This window comes from Dama dama, chromosome 33, assembly GCF_033118175.1.
Source record: "Dama dama isolate Ldn47 chromosome 33, ASM3311817v1, whole genome shotgun sequence".
Classification (NCBI taxonomy): Eukaryota; Metazoa; Chordata; class Mammalia; order Artiodactyla; family Cervidae; genus Dama; species Dama dama.
Genome location: NC_083713.1, coordinates 54,809,795 through 54,836,936, shown reverse-complemented (window position 1 = coordinate 54,836,936; position 27,142 = coordinate 54,809,795). Strand labels below are relative to the sequence as shown.

Sequence of the window (27,142 nt, the reverse complement as noted above, 5' to 3'; positions counted from 1 at the left end):
GGTGGTTTAATTTTTCACTTTACTTATTTCTCATTTTGTTTTTTAAAATGTTAATATGCTATATTTATAATCAGAAATCATTTGTTTTAATAAATTTTCTTAGGAAAAGTGATATACTGACATCTGAACAAAAATTATATTGATACAAAAAGATAGTCTCTCCATTTAGCTGTCTAAGAAGGTTCATTTAAACTAGTAACCTAATCATTAAAATTCCAATCCTGAGACAGTAGATTTAGGGAATTTGTCATCCAAAGAGGCTTCTTAACACTCCTAGAATCGCACGACATGACAATTGACAATACTGCCAATATAAGTTTTAAGGTCAGGTCAGCATATGGATACTGAAGTCTCACTTATGGGAAATGCAGTTCATCAATGTAGAAGGAGATTGCCAAACTTTCTTAATGTAGTGGCAATTTTAAAATATAGTCATGATAATGAGTTACGCAGGAGAAAGTCAGTTTACTCATTTGTTGAGGCTGAGAATTTGGGGAAAGAATGTCATGAGAGAATGGAACACAGAAAAAGGAAAAGTGATCTCAGAACAGCTATCTTCTGGAACTGTAGTCTTGCTGGAGATGGCACAGAAGAATCAGCATGGCTGGGGGAAAATTTACTGACTATCTGAAATACACCAGCTCTATTCTGTTATCCTTCTGCCATTGTATTGTCTGACTTGCATTATAGGAACACTCTATCCCACACAGAGAATACGTCTCTGGTAATTTTGGTGTATAAAGTATAAGTAAGTTTCATTATATTTAGTTATCACAGTCGTGAATGTTCTCTGAAAGTCTTGATGTAGTCTGAGCCTCTGCTGAAATTTACTGAAAAGTCTTTGGAGTTTACTTTCAAATCTTGCCATCGTGGGCCCTTTGAGAACACTGACTTTCTGTGATTTTCCTCAAGATAGCATATCAGGTATCTGCCTGACATCATGGGAGCATAAGGGTATCTGTTGATGGCAAAGAGAAGACCATGGAGTCATATTCTCAGATAATGTTTATTCCACATCTGTGATGTGTGTCCTACAAGGCTCTTGGGACTTAAACCACATGTGCTGTATTTGCATTAATGGGAACTTGAGAAGGAGAGGCCATAACACTATTAAAATGTTTAGCTTTCGCCCTCCCATCACACAGACACATGCTAATAACTACTCCCAGACCTTGTATCATGGTGCTGCAGGATGCAACGTGGAGTGCACTCATTGTTTCGATACAAGGGACTTAAAAACAAATAGCTGCCATCTCTGCCTCTGATAGCTTGCCAGGCTTTTAACATCTTTGGTTTTTCCCTCTTCAGATCATGGTGAGGTATCTCAAATGTATTCCAAACAGCACATTACCCTCAAGTCTTTGTTTCCTCTTTTATAAAGAAACTAATGCTTTAAGGTATATTTAGAAAAGCCAGGGTTTAAGCCAAATTCCAAAGAACCACATCCTAATTCTCTTTTCAAATGGCAGGAAATGACTTATCGGAACAGAATCCCCCATACAGGGTTATTGATCAACCAAGCCTAATTGTCATAATATGTGACAAATATTCTGGAGTCTTTCTGTAGGCTTAAATACCCAACTGTTAAATAATATTTGGAAATATTTTGAAACATCTTATAAACCAGAAGAAAGAGAGAGAAAGCTAAGAAGTGGGACTTGGGGACTGGAGTTTTCATTACTCCCTAGACCCAGTGCCCCAGTCCAATGTTTTTCAAATAGAATTCAAGACCTTTTAGTGGGTCTTGAAATCAATTTAGTGAGTTGGGGCTATATTTTTTAATGAAATAAATTAAAGGATGAATAGAGCAGAATAAAAATATCAGGCTACATTATTTATAATAAGAGGAAGTATTATTATTTCATGAAACTTTTGTTTCAATTCTGTGTCATACATACATATACATAAATATATACATATATAAACAATATATTCATTGGATATTTTATACAAAATAATGGATATCTGGATAAATAGATTAAAAGAATTGTGAGTGTGCCTCTAAGAAGGAGAAAAACAGAGATAGTGAATAAAGGAAGATACCACTCATTTGCCAGTGTAAAATATATGTCTTACCATGGACTGTGGCCAAAAAAGTTTTAAATCTTTGACCAGACTCTACCTCCTGGGCAGTGGCTTCTTTTAACTTTGGAATAAATTCTTCCCTTAAGGTCTCCCTCATTAGCTTTCAGATACATTCGCAAGCTATGGATAAATGTATATCTCAAACGTATTTAGAAAATTTATGGATGAAACTTAGTAAGATGTAGATCTAATACCATGAGCCATTCATCAATAGTAGCAAGTTGCAAGCCAGATAGACACTGGTTCCAATGATGGGAAATTTTCTTAATGTCCTGTCCCTCAGTATCCTAGAAAATGATAAATCTCATGCTAGTTCACAGTGAGCCACAACAATTGAGGGAGGAACTCACTATATTGATGATTCTTAGCTATAATTTATTCAGGGATGGAGACTATTTCTTAGGATTAGGAGTGATCCAGTTAATGGCAACAGAGCCATCTTGATGAAGTAGGCACCAGGCTGAGAGAGGTGTTAAGGAAAAGTTTGAGCTGATAGTATTGGAAGGAAGTGTATCTGCTGGACAGAATACAGAACGAAACAGTAAGTAAACAGAATACAGTCCAAGCTACTAGAGTCAGAGTGTGAGTTCCAACCTGAAATAACAAGAATATTTAATAGGCCAATTGGATAATCAATGAACACACAGAAATGGCTCATTTTGGGGTACTCATATGACCATCTGCCTTGAATGCAAGTACAGATTATTACTGATTACATGTCTAATAATTAAGGTAGATGAGGCAGATGGAAGGTGGAATTAAGGAAGGGAGGCAGTCAGGATCAAGGAGATGCTCAGCAGAGCTCCAGTTCCTGAAAAGGAGACTGGCAAAAAGCACTTGCGCCAGCTGAGAGGATCTGATACACAATGTAAGCCATCAGAATGGGGAATCAGAAGCCAAGAAACAAGGGAAGGGTAAAGTGACAAAACTGAGTTTCGGCAAAGACAGGATATTGAGCATTGGGTACATTCTAAATTGGGTTCCTGGGTGGCTCGGTGGCAAAGAGTCTGCCTGCCAGTGCAGGAGACTCAGGAAACACAGGTTTGATCCCTGGGTTGGGAAGATCCCCTGGAGGAGGAAATGGCAACCCACTCCAGTATTCTTGTCTGGAAAATCCCATGGACAGAGGAGCCTGGCGGGCTGCAGTCCATGGGTCGCAAAGAGTAGGACACAACTTAGTGACTGAACACACACATGCACATTCTAAATTATCAGAGACTGAGATAATGTCAAGCCCCCCAAGAGTGGGCTAAAGGTCTGAATCCAATGCCAAGCATCACCAAAGCTTAGCATCTAAAACCAAAGGCAGAGAAACAAGCTGCTTGAGCTCCATGGAAAGGAAGGACAAAAGGCCGAAAACCAACAAGAGCCTTGCAAAGTCTAGGAGACGATAGAAGAGGGAGGCACTTCACACCTTTCTGAAGAGCTGCCTTATCGCAAACATAGAAGACAGTGCCATGTTGACACCTAGGAAAGTTGCAATACAGATCTATCTTTAAGAGGATGCCCCTCCTCTCTGACACTATGGTACGGTTCTACTTATATATCTACTCAGAGATCTAGTGTTATGATTCCTGCTGCCTAATGTGTCAAATCAAACTTACATTTTCTAAAATTTAAGGCCTCTTGTTATCCATATACCACAACTGTAAAGTAGTAACCTGTCAATGAACTGTCATTCATTCATTCCATAACCTTTTTGAGAGCCTGTGGTGCTTGGCTCTGTGCTGGAGACACAGTTCTTTGTCATCAGTGAGCTTGAAGTGCAGCAAGGGTAGAACAAGAAATTAGATAATTGTAATAGTGAGGTCAACTCCATGGTGGAGTAAGTTCAGGTTACTGGAGGGACACTTCCTTTTTTACTCTAGAGATTGGAAGAGCCTTTCCTAAATAGGTGATGTCTGAATAGCTTCCTGATTAAAGAAGAGGAGTTTGCAAAAATCCAAGAGACAGTCAATGACTCAATCAATCAAATAATAATAACTATAATAAATTTAAGAGTTTAGTATGTGACAGATACTATACTAAATTCTTTTCTTGAATTATATTTTATATATCCTACACAATGATCCTATGAGGTACATATTATCATTTTCCTCAGTTTATCGGTGAGGATATTGAAACACAAAGAATCTAAGTAACTTGCTCAAAGTTATACAGTTAAGATGTAGAGGATTTGAAGAGAAAGATTAGAGAGACAGAAAGAGACATCATGAACTGCTTGATAATCCATATTAAAGAATGTGGATTTTATCTTGAGGACAATGTGGATCAAGTCAGTGACTTTTAAATGACAGTTGATAGACATGAGTTGGATGGATCACCTGTCTGATCTTATAGGGAGCTAAGGCAGGGAATAAGAGTGGTTTGAATTGAAATTATACTAAGGAAGATGTCTGAAATAGAGACAGTGAGTAAGGATTCATCAGTTTATAACTCTGATTTTAAAAAAGATAACAAAGTAGGTAACATCATTCAGGAGTATGTCCCTAAGTGAGAATCATGGCTTAAGAGACAATGCTGACAAACACCTCCATTTAAAGAATGGTTGAAGGAAGAATAGCCCAAAAAGAGAACTTAGAAATAGAGTCTTAATGTCCTTTAGAGATGCCATCTTCTATCCTGCCTCTAAGCCCTTACACACGCTGCTCTGGTCACCTGAGTCATTCTCTTCCTCCACTTCTTTTACTCAATCTCATCTGTCCTTGTAAGAACCTTCCCTATCTTCCCTGAGGATGAAAGCTTACCCTTAGAGAAACTTTGATTTGTTCCTTAAAAATTAGTTCGTATGTCCCATCTTATATCATAGTTATTTTTTCTAGTTGTTTTTCCGTGTTGGTTTTGTCACCCTAGATTATCCGTTCAGTGCAGTTTAGTCACTCAGTTGTGTCCAACTCTCTGCAACCCCATGAATCGCAGCACGCCAGGCCTCCCTGTCCATCATGAACTCCTGGAGTTTACTCAAACTCATGCCCATTGAGTCGGTGATGCCATCCAGCCATCTCATCCTCTGTCGTCCCCTTCTCCTTCTGCCCCCAATCCCTCCCATCAACACTTCGAATGAGGTGGCCAAAGTATTTGAGTTTCAGCTTCAGCATCAGTCCTTCCAATGAACACCCAGGACTGATCTTCAAGATAGACTGGTTGGATCTCCTTGCAGTCCAAGGGACTATCAGGAGTCTTCTCCAACACCACAGTTCAAAATCATCAATTTTTCAGTGCTCAGCTTTCTTCACAGTCCAACTCTCATATCCATACATGACCACTGGAAAAACCATAGCCTTGACCAGATGGACTTTGTTGGCAAAGTAATGTCTCTGCTTTTAAATATGCTATCTAGGTTGGTCACAACTTTCCTTCCAAGGAGTAAGCGTCTTTTAATTTCATGGCTATAGTCACCATCTGCAGTGATTTTGGAGCCCCCAAAAATAAAGTCTGACACAGTTTCCACTGTCTCCCCATCTATTTCCCATGAAGTGATGGGACCAGATGCCATGATCTCAGTTTTCTGAATGTTGAGCTTTAAGCCAACTTTTTCACTCTCCTCTTTCACTTTCATCAAGAGGCTCTTTAGTTCTTCTTCACTTTCTGCCATAAGGGTGGTGTCATCTGCATATTGAGGTTATTGATACTTCTCCCAGCAATCTTGATTCCAGCTTGTGCTCCCTCCAGCCCAGCGTTTCTCATGATGTATTCTACATATAAGTTAAATAAGCAGGGTGACAATATACAGCCTTGATGTACTCCTTTTCCTATTTGGAACCAGTCTGTTGTTCCATGTCCAGTTCTAACTGCTGCTTCCTGACCTGCCTATAGGTTTCTCAAGAGTCAGGTCAGGTGGTCTGGTATTCCCATCTCTTTCAGAATTTTCCACAGTTTATTGTGATCCACACAGTCAAAGGCTTTGGCGTAGTCAATAAAGCAGAAATAGATGTTTTTCTGGAACTCTCTTGCTTTTTCGATGATCCAGTGGATGTTGGCAATTTGTTCTCTGGTTCCTCTGCCTTTTCTAAAATCAGCTTGAACATCTGGAAGTTCACGGTTCACGTATTGCTGAAGCCTAGTTTGGAGAATTTTGAGCATTACTTTACTAGCGTGTGAGATGAGTGCAATTGTGCGGTAGTTTGAGCATTCTTTGGGATTGCCTTTCTTAGGGGTTGGAATGAAAACTGACCTTTTCCTGTCCTGTGGCCACTGATGAGTTTTCCAAATTTACTGGCATATTGAGTGCAGCACTTTCACAGCATCATCTTTCAGGATTTGAAATAGCTCAACTGGAATTCCATCACATCCACTAGCTTTGTTCATAGTGATGCTTTCTAAGGCCCACCTGACTTCACATTCCAGGATGTCTGGCTCTAGGTAAGTGATCACACCATTGTGATTATCTGGGTCATGAAGATATTTTTTGTACAGTTCTTCTGTGTATTCTTGGCACCTCTTCTTAATATCTTATGCTTCTGTGAGGTCCATACCATTTCTGTCCTTTATTGAGCCCATCTTTGCATGATATGTTCCCTTGGTATCTCTAATTTTCTTGAAGAGATCTCTAGTCTTTCCCATTCTGTTGTTTTCCTCTATTTCTTTGCATAGATCACTGAGGAAGGCTTTCTTATCTCTCCTGGTTATCCTTTGGAACTCTGCATTCAGATGGGAATATCTTTCCTTTTCTCCTTTGCTTTTCGCTTCTCTTCTTTTCTCAGCTATTTGTAAGGCCTTTCTGCATTTCTTTTCCATGGGGATGGTCTTGATCCCTGTCTCCTGTACAATGTCACGAACCTCCGCCCATAGTTCATCAGGCACTCTGTCTATCAGATCTAGTCCCTGAAATCTATTTCTCTCTTCCACTGTATAGTCATAAGGGATATGATTTAGGTCATACCTGAATGGTCTAGTGGTTTTCCCTACTTTCTTCAATTTAAGTCTGAATTTGCCAATAAGGAATTCATGATCTGCGCCACAGTCCGCTCCCGGTCTTATTTTTGTTGACTGTATAGAGCTTCTCCATCTTTGGCTGCAAAGAATATAATCAATCTGATTTTGGTGTCGACCATCTGGTGATGTCCATTTGTAGAGTCTTCTCTTGTGTTGTTGGAAGAGGGTGTTTGCTATGACCAGTGCATTCTCTTGGCAAAACTCTATTAGCATTTGCCCTGCTTCATTCCGTAGTCCAAGGCCAAATTTGCCTGTTACTCCAGGTGTTTCTTGACTTCCTACTTTTGCATTCCAGTCCCCTATAATGAAAAGGACATCCTTTTGGGGTGTTAGTTCTAAAAGGTCTTGTAGGTCTTCAGAGAACTGTTCAGCTTCTTCAGCCTTACTGGTTGGGGCATGGGCTTGGATTACTGTGATATTGAATGGTTTGCCTTGGAAATGAACAGAGATCATTCTGTCATTTTTGAGACTGCATCCAAGTACTGCATTTCGAACTGTTTTGTTGACCATGATGACTACTCCATTTCTTCTAAGGGAATCCTGCCCACAATAGTAGATATAATGGTCATCTGAGTTAAATTCACCCATTCCAGTCCATTTTAATTCGCTGATACCTAGAATGTCGACATTCACTCTTGTCGTCTCCTTTTTGACCACTACCAATTTGCCCTGATTCATGAACCTAACATTCCAGGTTCCTATGCAATATTGCTCTTTACAGCATGGGACCTTGCTTCTATCACCAGTCACATCCACAACTGGGTATTGTTTTTGCTTTGGCTCCAGCCCTTCGTTCTTTCTGGAGTTATTTCTCCACTGATCTCCAGTAGCATATTGGGCACCTACCGACCTGGGGAGTTCCTCTTTCAGTATCCTATCAATTTACCTTTCTCTACAGTTCATGGGGTTCTCAAGGCAAGAATACTGAAGTGGTTTGCCATTCCCTTCTCCAGTAGACCACATTCTGTCAGACCTCTCCACCATGACCTGACCATCTTGGGTGGCCCCACACGGCATGGCTTAGCTTCACTGAGTTAGACAAGGCTGTGGTCCTGTGATCAGATTGGCTAGTTTTCTGTGATTATGGTTTTAGTGTGTCTGCCATCTGATGCCCTCTTGCAACACCTACCGTTTTACTTGGGTTTCTCTTAGCTTGGACGTGGGGTATCTCTTCACGGCTGCTCCAGCAAAGCGCAGCCGCTGCTCCTTACCTTGGACGAGGGGTATCTTCTCACAGCCGCCCCTCCTGACCTTGAATGTGGAGTAGCTCCTCTGGGCAGCAGCCACTCCTTGGAGGTGGGGTTGCTCCTCTCGGCCGCTGCCCCTGACCTCGGGCGTGGGGTAGTTCCTCTGGGCCGCCGCCCCTGACCTCGGGTGTGGGGAAGCTCCTCTGCGTTGCTCCTGCGCCGTGGCAGCCTGGCGCTCTCGGTCGCCACCCCGGACCTTGGGCGAGGGATAGCTCCTCACGGCCGCGCTTCTGCGTGGTCCGTCACAGCCAGAGCGACCCTGGATTATAAGCACGTTTAAAACAAGGGTTGTGCTAGCTTTTTTGAAATATTTTCATCATCCCTAGGCTTGAATCCTGATAGATAGTCACAAGGCATCTAATGATCAATGGTTGCTACCTTAGTGTTGTACCTAATGAATAGGGTTTTATATGCCCCAATATACACAAAGTATGTGGACCCATTCTCCTGGTGTAATTACTAATAGTGCTTCTTTTGCCTTCAAAATTGGCACAGTTTAGGCAAATAATTATATAGTCACTCTAATGATAAGGCAATAAATACATTTTTTAAAAATCTAGCATTTTAAAATGGTACTTTATTGTTTTGCTCTGGAAATTAAGGCATGTTAAAGTTTTTCTGCACATAGGTAGTGTAAGTAATATATGTCATTCCAAATGTCGAATGTCTCCATTACTGGCCTATTGTTCAATTGACAGATGCCATTGGCTATTATAAAGTCAGGAGTAGTTTATTTTTTTAAAAGTAACATCAAATGATAGACATACTATTGTATTATAAAGGCATCATGCCACTAATTTATAGTTTTAGAAATGTCAAATACTTTTACAATACATGTTTGTTTAAAGACAACCCTTTGGAATAAACAACGATTTTTCTCCCAAAAACAGAATTGTCACTTTTGCTTGTTTTCAAGGAAAGTTTCACTATTTTCAATTTATTTAAACCTAAAATTCATGGGGAAAGAGAAATTTCTCCTCATTCATGAACTTCCTACTTATATATATGCTTAGTCGGTTGTTCTTAATGAATAATGATACTATTTTATACAGGATATCTGTCAAGATCTTGGTTATATTCAATTTGAAAATTTTCAGAAACCAAAAAGTAAGGTTTTGCTATAGTGTTAACTTTATTTCTTAAATTAGGAACTTTGTGTTCCAGACAATAAAAATTCACTAGTTTGATCCCCAAATCCTCACTGCATTTTGTTATTCTACCCAGACCATGTAGTGTGATGTTAGACAAGGAAACAGATACCATTTTTTCTTGTGATCTACACATTCTCCCAGGGTAATTCTCAATTCCCTCATTTCCCAGGACAAAGTGGCATTAATTCTATGAGAATAGCTCATCTGTGCCCTGGATAATCGGAGTTCCCTAGAACAGCACAGAGACACTCTGTTTATGTCTGACAAAGTAGTTATACATCACACTTCTTCAGATCATAAATACACATTTATCTTTAGCATATATCACCAAGTGAGTCATTTTGATGTAAATATTGCACCTCTTAAATATAATGATGATAATAGAGGCTGTGAATATACAGATTTGTGCAAGTGCTCCCTTTTCAATAACTGAAAATATTTAAATCGCAGAAGTTTTAACATCCTATGAAAAGTGGCAGACAGAGTGGGACCTACCATAGTTGGAACTGTTTTTCTAAATTATGAATAAGGCAGACTCACTGGCTTCTACGTTGGTAGGTTTTTGTTGTGCCGGGACCAGCAGCCCGGAAATGACTGACTCAGAGGGGGTCCTTATCTCCTTCCCTCCTTTTAGTTTTGTCATTACATACAAAGGGCTCCAAGGCAAAGGGTTATAAACAAAGCAAGGTGAGCAACAGTCTGTACATTTTCTCATCCAGTCAGAAGCCCCACGGGAATTGTCCAGCCTTCTCAGACTGATAAAGATGCTGTCTTTTGGAATGTACCCAAGATGATGGAGAATCATCATTGTGATGGCATTGCCATCTCTTACTGGTTGGCATCTTTGTCTGGAAACTATCTCAGTTGGCTGTAATTTTACTTGAAGATTAAAGCACAGATTTTTATATGTATCTTCTGTTCTCTGAATGTAAAAAATATAAAGTACACCTACATTCACTTCTAACTGGCAGTCTTATAATTCAGCAGATTTCTGTTTTTCATTGAAACCTGGAGTTGAATTGTCTTGAGCCGGAAGGCATTCAAGCTGCTGTTTTTTACTCGGCTATATTTCTCTATAAGCACCTAATTGTTTCAAAAAGTGATGTACAGTATGCAAAAACCTGAATCTAATGCAAATAAGTCTGTACAGCTCTAACATTAACAGGTGTTCTCATTAATGTAAGTAGACATGGAACAACTCTTGAATGTTTTATAAACACTCATAATCATGGCCAAATATGTTACAATTGCATAAAGACACATACTTCAACATCTTTTATTCTTGTCTTGCAGTCTCAGCACTTAACCAAAGACATGTGTGCGTAATAAACTCGGGGCAACAATACCTGTTTCTGCTTAAGTCACTGTATCTTAAATTAACTAATACTTCTAAATACAAGTGTTAGTAACATAACCACTGCCCCCTGACCTCCTACAGGGTGTTCATTTATTAATATTAATAACACTTTACTGAACATAATGGCTGCAACAGTGCGGGACCAGCAACTTTGCATCACTGAGGTTCTCTAAAGACTTGACCCATTGACCTTAGCATTAACTCTTGAAAATCTTAAACTGTGTCCAATTTCCCATATTGTCAACACTCAGTTAGAAAGATCAATACATAGGGTGAGATTCTTGGATACTTGAGTATAGATTACCCCTGCAAAACACATGTTTTGGAATATAATCGAGAACATTCTATTCTAGGAATATGCATTTAAATACAGAACCACTCTTGGTGCTTCCTGACTCCCTCCATATTTAATCCTTTTGTCTCAAGTCTGGGGCTCATTGACTGATGGGAAAAGAGTGTTGCTCCCAATCTTCAAAATGGATTGCCTATTCTACTCTGATAAAAGGTGTCATCATTAGATCTCAAACTAAACACTTACATTGCCTGAAAGTACACAATGGTATTGTAACTTGCAAAATGTTATTAAAATTGAGGATGAGTTAAATGCTATGGCATATCAAACAACAGGATATAATGCATTCACTGAAATGTATAAGGTTGATAAAGTTGACCTATATGCTATTTACTTAGTGCCCCTTGGTTGTGGGTTGTATAGCTACATACTGGGTAGAAAATTGCTCTTGGCTTCTAAGTGATAACAGTGCAGTGGAGGGAACAGAGAAATCAACAGGGAATTGCAATGCAGACCATTTTGGCCGATGATGAAACAGGATTCATAGGAGCATGTAGCAGGTTCTGTTTCAGAGAACCCTTTCCTGAAAAGGTGACATCTAAATTGATTTGAATAATATCATAAAGGGTTCTGCAGAAAGGAAACGACCTGCTCTGAGGGAAGAAATGAGAATTAGTTCGGAAGAGCTAGACAAGGAAAAATATCAGTATGGCTGGATTAGAGAGATGCAGAGGAAAATGTGGAACAGGGGCTCCAGAGCAGGTAGGTGGCAGAGCACACAGGGTCTGGCAGCCTGAATTACAGGGTTTACACTGCAGTGTAACAGCTCTGGGGAATCTCAGATTATCAGGTAGATGAATTGGTTCTTTGGGACAGTAGCTCACCAGTCTTCTCTGTCTGTGGGATTTTCTAGGCAAGAATACTGAAATAGGTTGCCATTTCCTATTCCAAGAGAAATGGGATGATGAGATCCAAATTTCAGAGAGATCACGATGGCTACAGTGTGGAACATGGATTGAAAGGGGAAACAGATGAGATGGTAGAGAGATAAAAAGCTATTAAATCCATGTGAAAGATGATGGTAGTGTAGATAAATGCATTAAAATTATATAAAAGTATAGATGACATTTTCATTAAAATATCAACACATGTATAATGTTTATCCAAGAGTCAAAAAAAAAAAAAATTTGAAGGATAGGCAACCAACCAGTATGCCTTGGGAAAGGGAAATGTTGTGTTTAAGTTATACTTTTATATTTGCTAAAAAAATCTTTACATTGGGCATTGCTTAAATAAATACAGAAATAGTAAAAACCATTCCAATTAGGAAATGGTGGGGGCAGCAAATGCCCAAGTGACTCACTAGTCATGTGACTAAATGAGTAATTTTGCACAGTGAGCATAGATCAGGCTAGAAGCTGATGTGTGGTTGGCAGTGATTAATTGAGTGGTGGGTACCAGCAAACAGGAGCCCTGAGATGATGCGTTTATCTAGAGGCAATTATTCCCCCCAACTTTAAAAATTAACGTTAACAGCAATAAAACTCTAAGCTGATATCTTTATACACCAACTGCTTCGATTAGTCACTTTTTCAGTCGTTTTTCACATGAGCACCACAGGCAAAACTTTTGGTATAGCTGACTGCAAAACCATAGAAACTGCTAAACTATCTACTAATTACTTGGATAGTATTCTTTCATGAATATTGAGAAGACTGTTTGTCAGTGTTAAAATATTTTACTACAGACAAAAGAATGAACCCAGGTTGTTTTTTCTTTTTTCTTTGTTTGGGTTTGGGTATTTCATTAATAAACAGAAAGGTAGAATGGGCAAGTGACTCAGGGTGTGAATGTTCACTGTAGAACCAGTTTTATTATGCAGAACAAATAAATCTGTATTGCAAGAATGCATGGACTGAACTATTTGGGTATCCGTGGTACAACTCAATTTCAGTTAAAAAGCGCTGTTTCTTGAAAGTTTGACCTTAAACCTTAGGTTTCGGAACACATTTAAGATCTGTTGTGTATATTGCCCAACATTTGTTTACTTTGTATTATAAAAGAAATTGCTTACATGAGCAGCTTATTTTTATATGATGACACTGCTGAGGGTTCCAGTGAATGGACATGCAAATCAATCAACCCCAAACACATTGAAAACATAACCAATAAACATCTGGAAACTACAGTGAACACACATTTGTTAACACAGGGGCAGTTGTGGAAATGCAGGATCCATTGATGACCAGGCTTATTTAGTAGCATGTGGATTTTAGAACATTTCTCAGAGTCAGAAGAAACAGGGTAATTATAACATAAGGTTCAACATCTTTAGATATGTAGAACATTTTCCATTGCTTAAAACAAATATTCCCTAAGAAAGTATAAAACATTTTTCTGACTTGCAAAGTTTTTGCAGTCTATCATTTAAATTACTTAAATAAAGGGAGCTTTACTGGTCCCCAAAGCTGTGAATATAACACCCTCCATGCATATTAGTTTGATCTTCTTGACAGACCAGAAAAGTGTTTGTGTGTGCCAATTAAAACAAAAATGGATCCCTAGTGACTTGTTCCTCACACGACTTCTGAAGACTGCTATCATTGTTTGCTGGGGCAACCCTGGATAAGGCTGCTATCCAAAGTAAACAAACTTTTCAAAACTTTCATGACAGATGGGGGTTACAAATGCATTTTAATAAGAGAGTTGCCAAAGCAACTTTTTTTTTTTATAATCAGCATATATTTACTTAACATCTAGCAACATTGGGAACACAAGGCAGATACTTTCTCACAAAATGTTTTAACAAGTAACATTTTTGGAAAGACAAATGGAAGACCTTTTACTTCTAAATGATATTTTACCCTTTGTTTTGTGTTAACTTTGCTCCACATGTTAAGAAAAATGTTAGGAGTTACTCAAACCAGACTGTAATTTGAGACAGACATGCAGCTTGATAATGTAATTTCTTGAGTGGTCATAAACACCTTTGAGACCAAGTAATTTAACTATAAGTATAACCATGACAACCTCCATATCAAATGTGGAGTGTAATGCAAGATGAAAAAAAAAAAAGCCAATCTGAGGGTTTTTAAAAAGTCATTGTTACTTTAATTTAGTTACTTCAGTTTCACTATGATGTGACCAAGGTATATGTATTTCTTATGCTGTTAGAATTAAAGATACAGCCAAAATTAACAAAAAATACTTTATTTTCACTTCAAATGAATTTACTATACTTGACATAATTAAATTCTATTCTTCTTAAATAGGTAATCTGCCTATCTGTAGGTAGCCACATCATTTAACATTTTTCAAAACTCTTTGTATATCTGGAATACTTTAGAATGCATTTCCTATATACAGTTTCAAATTTATTAACATGGAGTAAACCCTCCTTAGGCTCATAGCCAGATTTGATCCTAATCAAAATGTGAAAGACATTTAGTTCAAACATAGGATTGTTTTAGTCCTTTCTAGGATCTCAAGGAGTTAATTGGATAACGCAGTTATGTTTTGGGCTTCCCTGGTGGCTCAGTGGTAAGAATGCACTTACCAGTGCAGGAGAAGCAGGTTCATCCCTGGGTTGGGAAGATCCCCTGGAGAAGGAAATGACAACCAACTCTAGCATTCTTGCCTGGAGAATCCCTTGGACAGAGGGGCCTGGCAGGCTACAGTCTGTAGAGTGGCAACAGAGTTGGATACCACTGAGCACAGAGGCACACGCACTTTCCTAGTAGGATAGTGGCTGTCCTTGAGGGAAAAAAAGAAAGCATCTGAGTAAGAATACTGGTGGGTCTTTTAAAATGGTGCTATCTTTAACACAATAGTAAAGAAACAAGCAACTTGAGTCTAAGGTCTGTAGTCTGAATTTCACAACTGAAACCAAATCCTTATGGTCCTTTTCTCATTTGCACAGAGTCCTTGATGGTATACAACAGTTTGCTGAAGACTAGTGAACTAGAAATCAAGATCTTCGTAATCTCTTGATTCAGTCATTTAAAATGATGCCAATTGGATAGAATGGCATTTTCATTTTCCTCATTTGCTTCATTTTCTTCATTTGCAAAATTACTTTATGATAGTGGAAGAAAGCTGCATTTGAAGAATGTTTATTATGTGCTTTGAGATCATTAAAACTGATATCGCTTTGCATACCAAGTGGTAGTATTCATATCCTTAATATACTAAAGTTCTGATACAATCAACCTTATAGAATAACTTATCATGACCAACAGTTTATGTATAATTCCATGATGTAAATGTGTCTGCAGTAATTATTCCTTCCTCGGAAATCTTGACATGAACATTGTCTATGACACTCACATTGGGACTTAGTATAAGCCATTTTCAATTGTTATTTATCTCTATACTCTTATGTCCTTATCTGTCTGAACAGATTGTGAGCTCTTGAGGGTGGAGCTTATGTATCCTTAGCTTCTAACAATGTGCCATTCACTTAATAGATGTTTAATCAGTCCTTGTTGTTGACTAGGGGGATGTTCAGTGAGAAACACATCCTCTCATTCTCCTGAACTAAGGATTCTTTTGGGGATTTATTCTGCAGTAAGAAAGTTGCTACCATCAAAAAGTGGAACACACGTTAACTGTTTACTCTTGCACCTTTGATAGTCTCCCAACATTCATTTGAGGTCATCTGAAATGGAAGTAGCCAGCGATATTTTACTGTGTTTTGCTGATGAGTTATCTATCTATAAAGTTTTTCATCAATTATTATCATGTACATTTGGTTACTATTTATAAACCACTGAAAATAACTAAATTAAATTTTCTATAATGTTTACTCTGTGGAGCTATGAATAGTTTTAATTTGTTTTTTCATTATCTTTAATTTTTCTAAATTCTCCACAGTAAATTTAATGCTTTATAATCATAAAAACTGTTCATGGGGTTCTCAAGACAAGAATACTGAAGTGGTTCCCCATTACCTACTCCAGTGGACCACGTTTTGTCAGACCTCTCCACCATGACCCATCCGTCTTGGGTGGCCCTACATGGCATGGCTCATAGTTTCATTGAGTTAGACAAGACTGTGGTCCATGTGATCAGATTGGTTAGTTTCCTGTGATTGTGGTTTTCAGTCTGTCTGCCCTCTGATGGAGAAGGATAAGAGGCTTATGGAAGCTTCCTGATGGGAGAGACTGACTGAGGGGGAAACTGGGTTTTGTTCTGATGGGCAGGGCCATGCTCAGTAAATCTTTAATCCAATCTTCTGTTGATGGGAGGGGCTGTGTTCCCTCCCTGTTATTTCTCGGGGGCCAAACTATGACTTCCCTGGTGGCTCAGACTGTAAAGCATCTGCCTACAATGTGAGATACCTGGATTCAATCCCTGTGTTGGGAAGATCTCCTGGAGAAGGAAGTGGAAACCCACTCCAGTATTCTTGCCTGGAAAATCCCATGGACGGAGGAGCCTGGTGGGCTACAATCCAAGGGGGGTCACAAAGAGTCGGACACGACTGAGCGACTTCACTAAACTATGGTGGAAGTAATGAAAATGACAGCGACCTCCTTCAAAAAGCCCCATGTAGGCCCTGCTGCACTCAGCACTCCCCACCCTGCAGCAGGCCAAGCCGACCCATGCCTCCGCCAGAGACTCCTGGACACTCAGGGGCAAGTCTGGGTCAGTCTCTGGTGGGCTCACTGCTCCTTTCTCCTGGGTCCTGGTGCAAACAGTGTTCTGTTTGTGCCCTCCAAGAGTGTGTTTCCCCAGTCCTGTGTAAATTCTGGCAGTTCTATGATAGGGTTAATGGCGACCTCCTCCAGGAGGGCTTACCATACCCAGGCCTGCTGCACCCAGAGCCCCTGCCCCTGTAGCAGCTCACCGCTGACCGTGCCTCCTCAAGAGACACTCAAACACAGTTCTGTCTCAGTCTTTGTGGGGTCTCTGGGTCCTGCTGCACATAAGGTTTGCTTGAGCCCTCTGAGCATCTCTGGCAGGTATGGGGTTTGCTTCTAAATGCGAGTTCACCCCTCCTACCATCTTGCTGGGGCTTCTCCTTTGCCCTTGGACATGAGGTATCTCCTCAAAGTCACCGCAGCACTGCACAGCCACCACTGCAGCGCCTACAGTCTTGCTGGGGCTTCTCTGTCCTTGGACGTGGGGTATCTCCTCACAGTCACTCCAGTGCCACACAGCCGACACTCCAGTGCTGCAGCCATGATTAAAAGACGCTTGCTCCTTGGAAGAAAAGTTATGATCAACCTAAACAGCATATTAAAAAGCGGAGATGTTACTTTGCCAACGAAAGTCCATCTAGTCAAAGCTACGGTTTTTCCAGTAGTCATGTATGCATGTGAGAGTTGAACTATAAAGAAAGCTGAGCACTGGAAAATTGATGCTTTTGAACTGTGGTGTTGGAGAAGACTCTTGAGAGTCCCTTGGGCTGCAAGGAGATGAAACCAGTCCATCCTAAAGGAGATCAGTCCTGAATATTCATTGGAAGGACTGATGCTGAAGCTGAACCTCCAATACTTTGGCCACCTGATGCGAAGAACTGACTCATTTGAAAAGACCCTGATGCTGGGAAAGTTTGAAGGTGGGAGAAGGGGACGACAGAGGATGAGATGGTTTGATGGCATCACCAACTCAAACGACATGAGTTTGAGTAAACTCCGGGAGTTGGTGATGGACAGGGAGGCCTGGTGTGCTGCAGTCCATGGGGTTGCAAAGAGTCAGACACGACTGAGTGACTGAACTGAACTGAATCAGAAAAAGATTAAGTTCTGAAAATATTTTTGTTTTTATTCTGGTAAACCAAAGTGTGGAAATTTTTAATTATATAAATACAATCCTACATATTAATTCCTCATTTAAATTAGCCTCTAACAGGGGAAAGACTAACTGCCAGAATGCATTGGAGCAATGCACAGGAGCAATTTAATTTAATTATTTGACAATTTAATTTAATTTATTGACAGAATTGAAAAGGGCAATATTTAAACATAAGTACTTCTCATTAAAAGTCTTTTAAGCAGTTTTAAGTTTGCATAACAATGTCCCATTTGTTAATTAAAGCTTAAAAAACATTCTTCTCTCATTGTCTTTAATCAGTGGAGTTTGGAACTCGGTTATACCTGCCTCCATCTTAGGAGGAACCATAACAAGGACACAAATGGAGCTATGTTCCTAGCCCAAGGGGAAACTATTGTTGAATTAATACCAAAGTCTTGAGGAATGTTGTCTCTTCTGCATGATGGCCAGTGGATATGCTTACAAGGTTGTTTAGGTATACATTCATTTACCAGCAAAAATTCAAATGGTCACTATGTAGTGAGAAAAGTTTTAGGCAAATGTCCTGACAGGTATTTAAATGCATCCATTCTTGACAACACCAGATAATTTCATTGAGATGTCTTTGGTGCCAAGATATATACCTTCAAAATACAGTGTGGTGGAGATAAGGGCTTTCAAGAGGCACTTGTCTAAAGTAGGCTTTGAAGTGAAGTGGAGACCAGCAGCTCTTGCCTAAACCATCTTTTCTGTAAATTCTTCCTTCATCTACCTTGTCCCAGCATCTGTCACTGAGACAACACATGATATAGAAAGAATATATTGTTCTGACTTAATATATTGTTATCAGCTCTATGTCACTCTGTAATGTCATCAGGAGAGATTCAATCAAAAGGTTTAGTCAAAACTAACATTTACTGATATCTTTTTCTCAGGAGCATTGACAATTTGACTGTTCAAAGTGCAAATATCACTGGGCAAAGTATTTATCAGACCTACAGAGGTAATGTTTAAAAAAAAAAAAGTAGATTGAGAAACCTGAATTCAATGTATTTTACCAGCCAAAGACTTTGAAGCTGCTTTCCTATGAGTGACTGGAATGGAACAGAACAAAGTCAATTACTGACTGTAATTAAGAAGTGGATGCGTTTAAACTGTAGAGAGCAGTAGCAGTCTTCTCCAGACTGCTGAGGAACTTGAAAGATTAGTGGGAAGACAGAGGAGAGGATGCAACTGCATCTTTCTAATAGTATGCTTTAAATGAATTGCATTCACATAGTTCTCTGGTCCAGCTTCCCAAAATGAATTCATAAATCACTGATTATGTACAAATAATGCAGTAATAAATTTGGACAAAGAAACTTTTAAGATACATTTTGCTTTTCATTGTGTTAGCAGTAAAGATTCCCTTTGCATTATATAGCATGCACCCCAAATGCAAATGCATTGCTGAAGTACTCATATTTAATCACTATTTGAATTTACTAGGCTGAAAATTGAACCTTGTTGGCTCTTTCCTAAACCCTCAGAATATGGTAAATCTAATTATGTTTGTTTCTAGCACTTTGAAAGTGTTCCTTTTTATAATTTTGATAATAGTTTATTTATAATGACAGAGAAATAGGTTGTACATTGCATTTGGGCTAATTCATTTTTCTGTGTGTATGTTAGCAAATTGTAACATTATGTAATACATTCATAATCAAAATATTTATATTCAGATTAGGATGAAGGTAGAGGTCAAGGACATTACTAGTTTTCTTAGGTTAGTTAGAAGTGACCTTATATTTTTAGATTACTATTTCTGTGGCAACACTTTATATAAAGTAAATATTTGGAACTTTATATAAGTAAAGAACATTGCAAGGGTGTTCAGATAATTAAGCAAACATCAGCTTAACTGTCTTTTACAAGATACATAAAACAGAGGACTATTTCGAGGCTATTTTGAGCTACCCCGAATCTTACATGCAATTTTATTTTTAAAAAAAAGTGATAGGCCCTGGTAATCTGTCAAATTCTAGTGTGGGTAGTTAAGTTCCCTTTTATTTTCTAATCTTTCATGTCTCTTAATTGCATGTACTTTGGATACTTCCTTTTCTGACTGTTGTAAAAAGTTGGGATTCAACTCACTCAAGAATGATTATATTGCAGCACTGAGTAATGTTGCATCTCTAAATAATTGTTCCTAAATATCAATGCAAATGAATACATCCGTATTGTGTAAACAAAGATTTCTTTAAGACTTCAGGATTGTTGTCATTAAATGTTACCATAAGAGTCACTGAAACTTCACAGTGAGCTATTTTGGGTAATTGTCACTTTAATGATAGAATTACAGAGGCATTTTATACCACGATTTGTGATTTTCTGAATTTGTGCCAAATTTCAGCTCTTACCTCCCATTTAGAGGAAGTAAGGCTGAGACGAGGTGACTAACTCCTGATTGAGTATTTTGAGATGTCTGTCCTCTAAAGCTCTGAAGCCTTGCTTGATGCATGACAGTAGTTGGGAAATGTTCATCTTCTTTGTGAAACAAAAAAGTCAATAATACAAAGGGAAAATCTTCACCGTTCAGACTGATAGCCTGAAACAAAGAGCATGTCCACACCTTCTCTAATCAAATTCTTCTCTAAGTAGTCCTTTATGTTCGAAATCAAGTTTTCTGTAGGGTCACATCCTTCTCTAACAATTCCAAGGAGAAAAAGTTTCCCTTTATTGAAAAACTTACAGTTGTATGCTAAATATTGCCAACTACTTAACAGCCCTAAACGTATGGAACAGGAGTGTTCTTCTGATGCTTACTATCCATGAGAGGTCCAAATATGTAAATGAACTTTCATTCTAATGTACTCTCTTTGTGGGGAAATTGGATAACTTTCCTATAGATCTTTTTGATAAGAAAGTAGAAATAGCCAAATGTTACTCATTAGAATGACCTTTTAGAAAAGTCTGCATTAGTCTCTTTGGCAAATAATCTGTTTTAGTACCCTCCATAAAAGGAAATCAAATATAGAGATACTATTAGATTTGAAAAAGACAAACAGGAAAGAGCCAAACATGCAGAATGAATTCTGACACACCCGGGTGCATTTTTCTGTGATTCTGACTTAAGTGGATACTGTCTGCATTATTCTGAACTTCCTGACTTGCTTTTCCAGGAGTTGGAGTAATTCAGCTTTAGACCTACTCTTGAGTTAATCGTTCTATTATTGAAATGATAATGTATTTGTTATGACATGAAGAAATGGTTTGTAGAGAGCAGTTCAAAATGATCCTAGTCTCCCAGTTCCCAGAAAGACAATTACTGGAATACAAGAAAATATCTCAGTGTATTAAAGTGTGTTTTTTTTTAAAGCATATATTTTTAAATGTAACAGATCATTTTATATGGTTTGCTCACCTGTTGATTTTTTTTTTTTAAGATCACAACTTTATCAGGAAATGAGTTCCTTCTGCAGTCAGATATTGACTTCATCATATTGGATTGGTTCCACGCTATCAAAAATGCAATTGACAGACTGGTATGTATTTGTTTTAGCTGTTACCTTTATTAATTAGAATGTAGTCTTTTAAACCTGTTGCTTATGCATATTGCACGCATACATTTAAGTAGATCCTATGAGTTGAGAGTTATTAAGTTATTTTAATTTAAACAGTCCACTAATGCCATTTTCAGCATTTGTGAATGCTGACAGGATTTGTGAAACTAAATGACATTTGATTTCTCTCTTTAAAAATACAATACATTCATTTTTTTTTTCTGAAATAACAGACATTGATTTAGTGAAGGCTTTATAAAGCAAACAAGAACTTAATAACTACTAAATTTTCACATTTTCGGTTTATGCACTCTGTAACACATATTCTTGAAAATAAGTATCAGTGTATTTAAGCCCATACTCACTGTTATAATACTAGTAAATAATAATCCTTTGTATTGATTTCCATTGTTCTTCCAGCTAAGCTAGACTATTCTCGTGAAAATTACATATCTAGAACTTCATGAAATTACCCTAAATCACAAGTTTAGAGTATGTTCTTAAAAGAGTCAAATTATTTAAAACTACTCATTTTATATTGTTTATCAACCAAACATCTTATTTAGGACACTAGTGTTTGCAAAATCTTGACAAGAAAATATTCTTGAGAGCTTTTAATAAGGTATAAAAATAATAATATTTTTGTGATTTTATTGTGATTTAATCCCACACTTCCATTGTATTATTTTGGGATCAAAACTTTAAAAAATAAAATAGCAAGTAAATTTTTCCCCATTATCATTATAGTTCCCTTATCGAGGCACACATATGCGCGCGCACACACACACACACACACATGCATATGCATTTTTTATCATCATGAGCAAACTCTGGAGTAAAACTGCCTGAGTTTGAAAGTTTGAATCTGATTTTTCTAGCTGTGTGGCCTTAGGCAAATTGTTTATCTCTTTTGGCTTCAGTCATCTTGTCTGGAAAATAAGGGTAATAAAATACCTACCTCATGGGATATCTGTGATAAGTAATTGAATTAATGCATGGGATGCTTAGGCTATGCACAGCATTTAATAAGTAATATTATATATATATACACACACACACACATATATATGTATATCATTTATAATTTGAAAATTAAGCTTAGCATAGGGACCTTATTTCAAAATAATTATCTTATTTCAAACTTCTTGTTAATCTAACATCAAAATAGATCACAGAACTATTTAGTGAATTTTTTTCTTCTATGTAAAATTGTTCCATCTAATTGTTATTTCCAGCCCAAGGATCCAAGTAGTCATTCAAGAAACCTGGAATTATTTAAAATCCAGAGATCCTCCAGTACTGAACTACTAAGTCACTATGATAGTGATATAAAAGAACAGAAACCAGAGCACAGAAAATCTTTAAGTAAGTATTTTTTTTGACTAGCTCATTTTAACTTTGTTTAAACTTAGTGCTTATGAAATGTAGATACATTGAAATGAGGTTTCAGCCAAACTCATGCTACTCATGGATGATTCGTAGCCATTTCTTTAGCCAGGAATTCACACAGTTGAGGACAGTCTGAGTACTTTGCTCACATCATTGGTAATGCCTTTTGAGAAAATAATTGTTCCAAGGTCATGGTCTCTGCTTACAGCAAACTTCTGAATCTAAGTAATAACCATGCCGTTCAGATTGGTGATTGATTTCAAGAGTGGGAAATGTCAAGCGTCTCCAAACCTTGGTATGCTGACTATTTGATTTTCATACATTAAAAGATACATGAGTGACCTGACATAAACCACCGGCTATGCAACTTGCCACTTGTTTCAACCACCAGAAAGATTTAGAAATGTGTAATGTGGATTAGATATCCTCCGAGGTCACATCTATTTCTAATTTTCTTAAAAAAAAATGAATTTGAAGTGAAAAGGACCAGTCTGTTCACTTACATGGTGACCTTGAGCATAACTGTTCATCTTTTTCACCCTTTTTGGTGTTGTTGTTCAATCACTAAGTCGTGTCCAACTCTGTGACCTCATGAACTGCAGCACCCCAGACTTCCCTGTCCTTCACTATCTCCCGGAGTTTGCTCAAACTCATGTCCATTGAGTCAGTGATGCCATCCAACCATCTCATATTCTGTCATCCCCTTTTCCTCCTGCCTTCAATATTTCCCAGCATCAGGGTCTTTTGGTGGCCAAAGTGTTGGACCTTCAGCTTCAGCGTCAGTCCTACGAGTGAGTATTCAGGACTGATTTCCTTTAGGATTGACTGGTTTGATCTCCTTGCTTTCCAAGAGACTCTCAAGAGTCTTCTATCTTTTCACCCTGTTTCTTCCTCAATGAAGAGGGTTATGTAAAGGTGTTGTGCATATCTCACAGAGTTGATTTGAATCTCAGCTCCCTCAAAGAACAAGTAGATATCTCTGGAATCAGAGTAAAACAATTTCCCAAAGTCTCATAAATTATAGTACCTTTCTGGGATCATCTATCTGCATACATTCAGTCTTCTGAATCACCAGTTTTTCTGCCATTTCCATCTGACTAAAGATCAGATTATATCCTGTAATTATATTCTAGCTTTTTGAACTTAAGGAGAACTCTGTAAATAGACAAAGTCTGATTACAGAATATCTACCTGTAGCTCTGGAATCTCATATATAATTGCTGGTCTGGAGCAGACTTTGACACATTTCTAAATGTGTACAGGGGCTTCCCTTGTAACTCAGCTGGTAAAGAATCTGCCTGCAATGCAGGAGACCCCAGTTCGATTCCTGGATCAGGAAGATCTCCTGGAGATGGGATAAGCTACCTATTCCAGTATTCTTGGGTTTCCCTGGTGGCTCAGACAGTAAAGAATCCTCCCGCAATGCGGGAGACCTGGGTTCAATCCCTGGGTTGGGAAGATCCCTTGGAGAAGGGATAAGGCTACCCATTCCAGTATTCTGGCCTGGAGAATTCCATGGACTGTATATCCATGGGGTCGCAGAGAGTCGGACATGACTGAGCGACTTTCACTCACTCACTCATGTGTACATGAATAAATATGCTGGATGACCATATATGTATATACATATATATGTGTACATCAGAGAATTTTATATATATATATATACACATAAATATACATGTACAACCCCCCACACATGACAAAATAGAGGGAGGCTAGTTATATGTGATAATATATCTTCTAAATCTAAATTGTTGAGTCCGAATCTAGGAACAGCATGGTAACTTTGAGGAGGAGCACCCTTTCAAAATTGTCATGATTCAGAGAACCATGCCATAATTTCAATATAGTTGGTACAGATTTGGTTAGCCAGTTGTGTTAAGTTAGAACTTAAAATTATCAATGTTAATGTCTTACACTGTATGGTGCATTAAAATTAAATTATTTGTGGAAAATAAGCAGTGCCATTTAAAAAAATTTTCCATATGATGGTACAGTTTGATATTACCTCATTTAAGGATTTCTCTTTTATTTCTTGCTCATTGTCCCTCTTGACTTAATATGGGTACAGACATAAGATTTTAGAATTAGAATTTGATTGTGAGTACAGAGCTAATGTTAACAGCATAAACATTTTGTAGTAGGTATAAACGGAGAAGGAAATGGCAACCCACTCCAGTATTCTTGCCTAGAGAATCCTGTAGACAGGGAAGCCTGGTGGGCTGCTGTCCGTAGGGTCGCACAGAGTTGGACACGACTGAAGCGAATTAGGATGCATGCATGCATTGGAGAAGGAAATGGCAACCCACTCCAGTATTATTGCCTGGAGAATCCCAGGGATGGAGGAGCCTGGTGGGCTGCCGTCTGTAGGGTCGCACAGAGTCGGACACGACTGAAGTGACTTAGCAGCAGCAGCAGTAGGTATAAAATGAGGTATGAGAAAAAAAAATGAGGTATGAGGCAATGAGCAGGAGCTCTGGAATCTCATATAATTGCTGTCTGGAGCAGACTTTGACACATTTCTAAAGTCTAAAGCTCAGGAGAAAATTAAGGTTTGTAAAAGTATGTATGAGAAATATTGAGGTAAATGGATTTTGTATTCAACAATAGTCACTTGAAATGTTTTCAGACCATACTGGAGAAAAAAAATTCCTACAGGTAGAACACCAGTTACCTGTTTTGAACTTTTTTTAGTGGGAAAGACAATTATTTGTCTATTTGGGGCCTACATTTAGTCTTGTCTAAATATAAGGAAAGAGACATATGATTAATTCTATTCATTTCAGAGTATTTAACTGTATAAGAACCTTATATTGCTTTTTTCTTTGCAGTTAAAAAATAATGATACCGAGAAAATATTGAGTACTTACTATCCAGGCATTGTTCTAAGTGCATGTGTTACATTGATTTACTTAATCCTCCACTAACCCAATGACATAGGTACTATTATTAACCCTATTTTATAGATAGGAAACTAAGGCACAGAAAATTAAAACAACTTGTACAAAGACAAGTTATGGAAACAAGTTTCAAACTCAAGGAAACCAATATTAGACTCAGTGCTTTTAACAATAAAGCTAGAATGAAGTGAACAAGTAAAAGGTAAACTTAGTTTATATCAACCTTGGACTTGGATGGAAATATTAAAAATGATATCCATATAAATCAATAAACTTATATAGAGACCCAAAAACATATTAGCAAAAGAATTAAAACCAGATGTTGACTTTGGACTTTGATTTCACTGTTAAACTAAAAGGGTCATTTAATCTTTAACACTAGCCCTAATTTTAGAAAATGCTTCTTTTTTGTATTTTGGTAGATATTAATAGTTTTAAGCCTTTTTTAGGACTATTTTTTGCAAAGTAGGAATACTGTTAATATCCATCTATTACTTTGAATTAAGTTCATTCAGTATTTACAGATTCATTTTCATTTGAAAGGCATAATGATTGTCCCACCCATACAATATCAAATTAGCTAGGCATTTGAAATAGTGATTGGCATATTTTATATCTGATGCTTTTTACAGTATTTTCTGAAGAAAGAGGCTCTATGAAACCCCTCTGATCTTAATTCCAGATTTGAACACCCAAACTTAGGTTTTTAAAACATGCATTTGGTTTTACAGCACCCTCTTGAGATTAAATAATTACATGAAGTTAGAAATTCACAGTATCTCCTTCCTCGTTAGCAGCGTAAGCACAAACTTTACTGTCAGTTTGCTGCCTTTGGCTTCCTGTGCCCTTGATGTTCCCACGAGTTTTGTCGCCAAGATTGTAGACAGATAAAGCCAGAATTACTTTTTTTTAAAGGCATGTGAACATCATTAGCAGCTAACAGGTGGTCATTTCATTGTCCAGTTTCTCTGTATAACATGGGAAAAATATGTACTCTCAGTGAGTGAATTCAGAAACTTAAGTGCTTAAATATACTCTCCTTTTAAAAATATGATTCTAACCTGCCAACACTATTAAGTACTAATCAGATATTTTAAGATATCAGTTGAGTCTAACAGACAAGAAGCCAGAACATTCGATGTGAGGGCCAAATCACTGTGGGAAATTCAGGACATCAGCATGGGATGAGAGTGGGAGCGCTGCTCTCCAGGGACGGCTGTTATGGAAAGTGGAGAATCAATCAAAGAAAATGCTAACATATTTTTCCAAGGAAAGAGAACTGTCTTCCACTGATGGCAAAGAGGAAAGCCTCAAATATAAACCCAAAAAGTCTTGGAGAGCTTTCTCAACTTTTCTGAGCTTTACTCTCTAGATCTATAAAAATGGATCTAATACTGTCCTTGCCGCATTGACTGAGAATGTGAAATTAGATATGTAAATACTTAGTTCACAGCAGGCACTCAATAAGTAGGAGCTCTTATTATTATC

At 38.0% G+C, this 27,142-nt stretch overlaps 1 protein-coding gene across 1 annotated transcript in view; it reads left to right on the top strand.

The window, feature by feature from the left end:
- Nucleotides 1–27,142, top strand: part of ARHGAP15 (Rho GTPase activating protein 15) — a 678,501-nt gene that overhangs the window by 328,489 nt on the left and 322,870 nt on the right. Inside the window, exons 7-8 of the mRNA XM_061135692.1 lie at nt 21,246–21,344; nt 22,598–22,727. Of these exons, the coding sequence (XP_060991675.1) occupies nt 21,246–21,344; nt 22,598–22,727 (229 nt within the window). The remainder of the gene's footprint in view (nt 1–21,245; nt 21,345–22,597; nt 22,728–27,142) is intronic.